This window comes from Podarcis raffonei, chromosome 16 (genome assembly GCF_027172205.1).
Source record: "Podarcis raffonei isolate rPodRaf1 chromosome 16, rPodRaf1.pri, whole genome shotgun sequence".
NCBI lineage: Eukaryota > Metazoa > Chordata > Lepidosauria > Squamata > Lacertidae > Podarcis > Podarcis raffonei.
This window is the reverse complement of record NC_070617.1, coordinates 22405952-22413287: the sequence shown is the minus strand read 5'-3', so window position 1 is coordinate 22413287 and position 7336 is coordinate 22405952. Positions and strand designations below refer to the sequence as shown.

Sequence of the window (7336 nt, the reverse complement as noted above, 5' to 3'; positions counted from 1 at the left end):
GAAAGCACCTCGAAGTGAAAGTAGATAAATAGGTACCGCTCCGGCGGGAAGGTAAAGGGCATTTTCGTGCGCCGCTCTGGTTCGCCAGAAGCGGCTTAGTCATGCTGGTCACATGACCCGGAAGCTGTACGCCGGCTCCCTCTGCCAATAAACCGAGATGAGCACCACAACTCCAGAGTCGGCCACGACTGGATCTAATGGTCAGGGGTCCCTTTACCTTTAAGATCTCAAAATTCCTATCACACAGCCATGCAAGCCTTTGAGAGGCAGAGATTGAAGAGGGCATCAGAGGAAGGGAGGGAAAGAAAGCAGGACAGAGGCCAGTGTTGCCCGCAGCACCCCTGACTATTCAAGGCACCCTGGCTGAAAACTACTGGCCTATATCTTTCTCTCTACATCTATGTGCGTTTCTGCCCCAGCAGGGGGAGCATGCCTCTCTCAGCCTGCACAGCTACGAAAGCTTCCTCTCCCTTTAAAAGGCGGGAGAGGAAGTTTCTGGGTATTTGGAAGGATAGCTCTTTACGCCAATGAGAGCTGAGAATAGCTCTTCTTCCCCCCCTCCCCACGCTCTCCCGCCGCTTCTTTTCGTCATCGACAGACCTGTCCAATCCGCAGCGAGAGGAAGGGGGAGGAGGAAGCTGTTGCTCTCCGCCGATTGGCCGCGGCGCTCGGAGACGTTATAAAAGCGTGGGGCGGGGGCGGGGCCAGTTCTTTTGCTCCACGGAGGCCTCGTGAGGTAGGTGTGTTGCTGGCGGCGGGCCGGGGAGGCCTTTGAGGCCTAGGTGGGGCCGGGCCTAACCGGAGCCTCTTTTGTCTTGTCCTCTGTAGAGAAACACCGGAGTCTTTAAACCGCTGCCGTGCGATCCTTGGGTCACCGCGATGCCCAGGGAAGACCGAGCCACGTGGAAGTCAAACTACTTCCTCAAGATCATCGTGAGTCCTTCTGGTGGCTTGGGCGAGGGGGAACAGGGCTGATGTTGTTATTTCTCCCGTTGGAAACCTTTTCTCTGTGGCACAAGTGAAAAACAAGACAAAAAAGTGATGCCGGCGAGGGTGTCTCTGAGCACGTACAAAGTACCATTGGTTCCTCGCACCCATTAGATGCCTCATAAAATAAATCCTTTGGGCGCCGTGCAGAACAATAAAATAAGATTTAAGAAGAACACTGGCTCACTTATTATTTATTACTTCATGGCGTTTATCTCGTGCTTGATTTTTAAAACAGCGACAACCCTTAAAGCAGTTAGTGATAAGATATCATCATCAATAGGTCTAACATAAAAAGAGCCTTGCTGGACAAGGCCAATGTTCCATCTTAGTTCAGCATGAAACCCGCAAGCAGGATTTGAGCACAACAGCCCTTTTCCCTTGTGTGGTTTACAGCAACTGGTATTCAGAGGCATTGCTCCCTCAGACTCTGGAGGCAGAGCATAAGCACCTTACATTACACCTTGCAGGAATCGTGTAATTAATTCCAAGAGAGATGCCTACGATTATAAGTACATTGTATGATTTGCCCCGAAAGCTATTGGGCACAGAAATTAAGTTGGGAAAGTAATACGCAGTAGGAGATGCATTGAAGGCTTCTTTCACCAGGTAGAGAGCGCTTTTTTAACAAAGTAATTATTGTAATCAGAAAGCAGTACAGTCTGCTCTGGTGAAAGTAATCCTCTTTGTATATTCTGCAAAAAACTTTAGTTTCAAAAGCAGCAGCAGGAATAACAATAAGACAATTAAAAAATACTTCTATATGTACAGGATGCTTTTCTATTTAAGTTGAGTGTATAAGACCAAACCTGCTGGGTAAGACCAAAGGCCCATTTGTCCAAAATACTGTTTTCATAGTGGTCAGCCAGATGCTAATGGGAAGCCTGCATGCAGGACACAAGCACAACTCTGCCCACTTGTTATTCTGAATGATACTGTCTCCATTATTAGTGGCCGCTGTTAGCCTTATTCTCCATGAATCTGTTTATTCCCCATTTAAAACAGCCAAAGTTGGTGGCCATCACTGAATCATCTAGCAACTTCTATGGGCTCACCACACCATACAGCTCTGTCCCTATGTTGCAGCATCGTCTCAAGTCTGGAATGTTGGAGTCTTAAGAATAAGGATCTCTCAGTGCATACAGAATAATGTGGGGTTGTAGCCAGACGCTTTCAGTGATGCATGGTTGGAGCAGGGCTTAGATTGTACTATCATATTGCAGTATCCGAGATCATAATATGAGAAGCAGGAATCTGATGGTCCCTCTGAGTGTGTACAATAAAATGTGACCACAGTTGGCCCATAGATCATAATCAGCATAAATTTGACTACAGGAATGGTGTAATAATGGGCAAGATAATGTATATGAAACACAACGCACAAAAATGCTAAGTATTCTTACTGTTACTAATTAGGCTATATGCAGAATTTTGTAAGTGTTCAAAGTGATTTGTATGTGTTAACTTGATTGTGTGCCACAGAGAAAGCCAGCACTTTCTGTTCCGAGTTAATTTTTTAATTTAAATGTTGCCCCTGTTTGATATCTGCATCTTACTGCAAACAGACAGTGTGCCAGCCCTAAGTTTGAAAAGGTTTTCTCAGGGTTTGCTTTCTTTCCGCAGCAACTCTTGGACGACTATCCAAAATGCTTCATTGTGGGAGCAGACAATGTCGGTTCCAAGCAGATGCAGCAAATCCGCATGTCCTTGCGTGGGAAGGCCGTGGTCCTGATGGGGAAGAACACCATGATGCGCAAGGCAATCCGGGGACATCTGGAAAACAACCCTGCTCTGGAAAAGTTAGTGATGCAGCATTTCCTAGGCTCCTTTGCATTAGAAGTAAAACACAACGCATTTTTAAAATAAGATTTGAGCCAGTAAGTCCTTTGTTCAAAGTGTGCTTGAGCTGCAAATTCACTAGATGACCCTCTATTAGTCTCATGGCCAATCTCTGCATTATAGGGATAATACTGTCCTACCTTAAAGGGTTGTTGCAAAGGTTATTGAGAGCACGTATGTAAAACATTTGTTAATTCTACAGTTGGATGTTATTGTTACCTGCCTGTAATTTTTGTTTGTTTATAAAGAAACCGGGTTAGAAATTGGATGTTGCTAATAGAACATGCCTTGTTTCTCGTTAGGCTTCTGCCTCATATCCGTGGTAATGTGGGCTTCGTGTTCACCAAGGAGGATCTGACTGAAATCAGGGACATGTTGTTGGCCAACAAGGTAAGTGGTAACCACTTAAGAGGAAGAGAGTGGCTCTTTTCACCTAAATTGCCCCAACCTGCTGGTCTCCAGATGTTGTAGAGTACATCTGATATAACAACAACAATTTAATATTTATACCCCGGCCTTCTGGCTGGGTTTCCCCAGCCACACTGGGTGGCTGCCAACAAAATATTAAAAATACATTAAAACATCAGTCATTTAAAACTTCCCTAAACAGGGCTGCCTTCAGGTGTCTTCTAAAAGTCCTTGACATCTGATGAGAGGGCATTCCACAGGGCGGGCGCCACCACTGAGAAGACCCTCTGCCTGGTTCCCTGTAACCTCACTTCTCACAGTGATGGAACCACCAGAAGGCCGTTGGAGCTGGACCTCAGTGATAAGGAAATAATAAGAGCTTGCTGGATTAGGCCCATATAGTCCAGTGTCCTGTTCCTACAGTTGCCAACTAGATGCTCCAGTGGGAAGCCTGCAAGTGGGACCTGAGTGCAAGGACACTCCCCTCCTGTGGTTTCCAGCAACTGGAATTCAGAAGCTTACTGCCTCCAGTAGTGGAAGAACAGCAGCCACTGTGGCTAATAGCTTTATCCATTAATTTATTAAATTGTCTTTAAAAGCCTCCCACGTTGGGGACCATCACTGCCTCCTGTGGGAGCGAAATTCCATAGTTAATTGCACCTCTTTGAATAAGTACTTTATTTGGTCCTGAATCCTCCCAACATTCAGTGCCAAGGATGACTTGGTTTCCCCCCCTCCCTTAGGTACCAGCTGCTGCTCGTGCAGGTGCTATTGCCCCCTGTGAGGTCACTGTGCCAGCTCAAAACACCGGCCTTGGCCCTGAGAAGACCTCCTTTTTCCAGGCTTTGGGCATCACCACCAAGATCTCCAGAGGCACCATTGAAATTCTGGTGAGTTCTTAGTGGCTGTCTATGGTGATTGTGCTTACGCTTCTATTGCTTTTAAAAAAATTAGCCACCCTAGGTTGTCATGAGAAGAAGGGCAAGTTGTAAGGGGTGGCAGGACAAGGAGCACTAATAGTAATGTATACTTCCAAGGCTGGAAGGATAAACACCCATTTGGTGGTCTGAAGATCTCACTGACCTTTCTACGTTTGAACGTGTATCTTAACCATTGTCAATCTTGTTTGGCTTGTAGGGCAGCTTATATTAATAAATTGTCTTAAGTGTGTATAGGGGGTTATTGTTTTGTTTGTAATTACATGATATATTTTTGTGTTTCTATATTGTAAACCACCCTGTGTTCCTTGAATGAAGGGCAATATGTAAGTGTAAAATAATAAGTCAGGAATGATTTATTGTTTTTATTGATAACATGAGCTGATTGTTTCTTTCCTTTTGTTAATTTTTCAAAATATAAGTGGTGTGTGTGAATGATACTCAACTTTCTGCAAAAGGCCTTGAAATGACTCACTGTTTGAAATGAATGAAGCAGAGGGACCAAGAGGGACTTGGCCTTAGCCAGCCTGGCAGGAGAGCGTGTTGTTTCCTCCATTCAGCACTTTTGACTCAACTGGACTAAACATACATCACCTTGCTGAGATGGTGTACAATTCTTGTTCTTGTAAAGAGGTTGCTGTTGAATTTGCTGGTTTTTCTCCCCCTCTTCTTTCTCAGAGTGATGTGCAGTTGATCAAGACCGGAGACAAAGTGGGTGCCAGCGAAGCCACCTTGCTGAACATGTTGAACATCTCCCCCTTCTCCTTTGGGCTCGTCATCCAGCAGGTGTTTGATAATGGCAGCATTTACAGCCCTGAAGTCCTGGACATCACTGAAGAGACCCTGCATGGGCGCTTCTTGGAAGTAAGTGATGCCTCTTTTGATTTGCATGGACAAGTGGTCTGCCTTGCTTGGTGTGGTCTGATTCAGTGGCAGGCAGCTTTGTTTTGCCTGAAGTGGGCCATCCCATATCCACTTATCCTAGGAGTAAGCCCCACTGAATTTGATAGGACTTACGCGGGTGGCGCTGTGGGTAAAACCTCGGCACCTAGGGCTTGCCGATCGCATGGTCGGCGGTTCGAACTCCCTTCTTTTGGTCCCAGCTCCTGCCCACCTAGCAGTTCGAAAGCACCCTTAAGTGCAAGTAGGTAAATAGGTACCACTTTATAGCAGGAAGGTAAACGGCGTTTCCGTGTGCTGCGCTGGTGCCGGCTCGCCAGAGCAGCTTCGTCACGCTGGCCACGTGACCCGGAAGTGTCTCCGGACAGCGCTGGCCCCCGGCCTCTTAAGTGAGATGCGCGCACAACCCTAGAGTCGGACATGACCGGCCCGTACGGGCAGGGGTACCTTTACCTTTCCTTCTCAAAAGGCATGTGCTGTGAGTGTTCCAGAAGCAGCTCTGAAAATTGCTTCCTTTGTATGGATGTGTACCTAGTTTGAAGTCACTAGACTACAATTGGGAAGTAAAAATGCCAGAAGTTGTTCATTTTGCATTGTGAATTTGGGAGAGTACAGGGAGCGCCTAAAACATTTTGGAATTGCCTTGGGATGAACAGGAGTAAAGACGTGCACTTTTTCTCCTACCAGGGTGTTCGCAATGTTGCCAGTGTTTGCCTGCAAATTGGCTACCCGACAGTTGCCTCTGTGCCCCACTCCATCATCAATGGGTACAAACGAGTCCTGGCTGTGGCTGTAGAGACTGATTACTCTTTCCCATTAGCTGACAAGGTAAGGATGATGATATGTTGAACTGGATGATGAGTGCATAATGTTGAATTGGCAAGAGTGGTTCCAGTGGCTACAGCTTTCCTTTTTGTATGTGTGCATATATTATTTCAATTTCACATATAAACATAACGTAGAGCAAGCTAACTAGCGTGCATCAAGGTACAACTTCGAAACATTACCTAACAGCCAAGCACATCAGGTGCTCTGCTACAATTATATTGTTCGCTTTGAAATTATTAGGCATAGTAATAAGTCTGCAAACCCCAAAGTCCTTGAATTCTCTGTTGTCAGTTTAACACCAGACAGCTTAAGATTCTGAAATTCACAGGTGTGGAAGTTGTAGTATTGCCCTCCCTCAAAAAAAATAATTTTAAAAAATCACATTTTTCACACTAAACCTTATGTGTGAACTGCAACTTAATCTGGTTTCTTGTGATTGTAGTCTTTGAGGCAGGTTTTGCAGAAAGTTTGGAGAAGCCCACGGGAAAATTCTACCACAAGTTAATCACTCTTTGGTTCCTCCAAACCCTCCCCCCCCCAAGCTGTTTTAGGCACCAAAATCCCATTAGCCCCATCAAGCGTGGGTTAGGGATGATAGGAGTTGTAGTTCAGACACACCTGGAAGGTCAATAGTTCCCCACACCTTCAAATGTGATCCAACATAAATAGGGAGATTGTTTGGAGGAGAGCTCAAGTCTATTTTTGAATCGGGGTGGGGAACCCTTTTCACCTGTAGGGCTATATTTGCTTCTGATGGTGGTGCACATACCAGTGGGGGGAAGGGCAAGAGGCAAAAGTAGGCGGAGCAACAAAGGCAGATTTTACCTTCCTTTGCAGTACATTAGTTTCTACACACACTTGTGCACCCCTCTCCATCCAGGCAAACATGATCCGAGTTCAAGTGACACGTTCCTGCCAGCAGAAACCATTCATGGCACAAAGTGCCAGTGGGGAATGTATGAAGCTGACCTTGCTTTTTTTTAATTTCTCCACAGGTAAAGGCCTTCCTGGCTGACCCTTCTGCTTTTGTGACTGCTGCCCCTGTGGCAGCTGAGGTTGCAGCTCCCGCTGCAGCAGCCCCAGCCAAGGTGGAGGCCAAGGAGGAGTCTGAAGAGTCTGACGAGGACATGGGATTCGGTCTCTTTGACTAACTTTCAGAGTTTTGTTGCCAATCAGTCGGAGCAGAATGAAACAATAAAATAAAAGTACTTCTCTACACACCCATGTTGCATTATCATTCTTGGTTAGTCCTCTGCTAGGGGGAACTATCAACTTCTCTCCTTCAGTGGTTATGGCCCTCCACCTGTTATAAATGCAGGGCTATGCAACTGAATGCATGCCTGGTCCACAGTCAGTGACCTCCCCCTTCCACAATTCAGGGGACCACCAGCTTCCACAATTCTAGCCCTCCCTGATCTGAAGTAACAAGGCTTTCA

At 46.1% G+C, this 7336-nt stretch overlaps 1 protein-coding gene across 1 annotated transcript; it reads left to right on the top strand.

The window, feature by feature from the left end:
* The first annotated feature begins 642 nt into the window (after window positions 1-642).
* On the top strand, window positions 643-7118 carry RPLP0 (ribosomal protein lateral stalk subunit P0). The gene is made up of 8 exons (XM_053368833.1): window positions 643-736; window positions 829-933; window positions 2611-2786; window positions 3129-3216; window positions 3978-4124; window positions 4851-5036; window positions 5760-5900; window positions 6896-7118. The coding sequence occupies exons 2-8, from the start codon at window positions 880-882 to the stop codon at window positions 7049-7051; spliced, it is 948 nt and encodes a 315-aa protein (XP_053224808.1). The 5' UTR covers window positions 643-736; window positions 829-879; the 3' UTR covers window positions 7052-7118.
* Window positions 7119-7336: the final 218 nt, after the last annotated feature.

Bases quoted from the DNA above. Each gene is read 5' to 3' on its own strand.
- RPLP0 (XM_053368833.1), top strand. From the start codon at position 880: ATGCCCAGGGAAGACCGAGCCACGTGGAAGTCAAACTACTTCCTCAAG. The intron at 2,787-3,128 runs GTTAGTGATGCA...GTTTCTCGTTAG, and splicing joins AACAACCCTGCTCTGGAAAA to GCTTCTGCCTCATATCCGTG. The intron at 4,125-4,850 runs GTGAGTTCTTAG...CTTCTTTCTCAG, and splicing joins GAGGCACCATTGAAATTCTG to AGTGATGTGCAGTTGATCAA.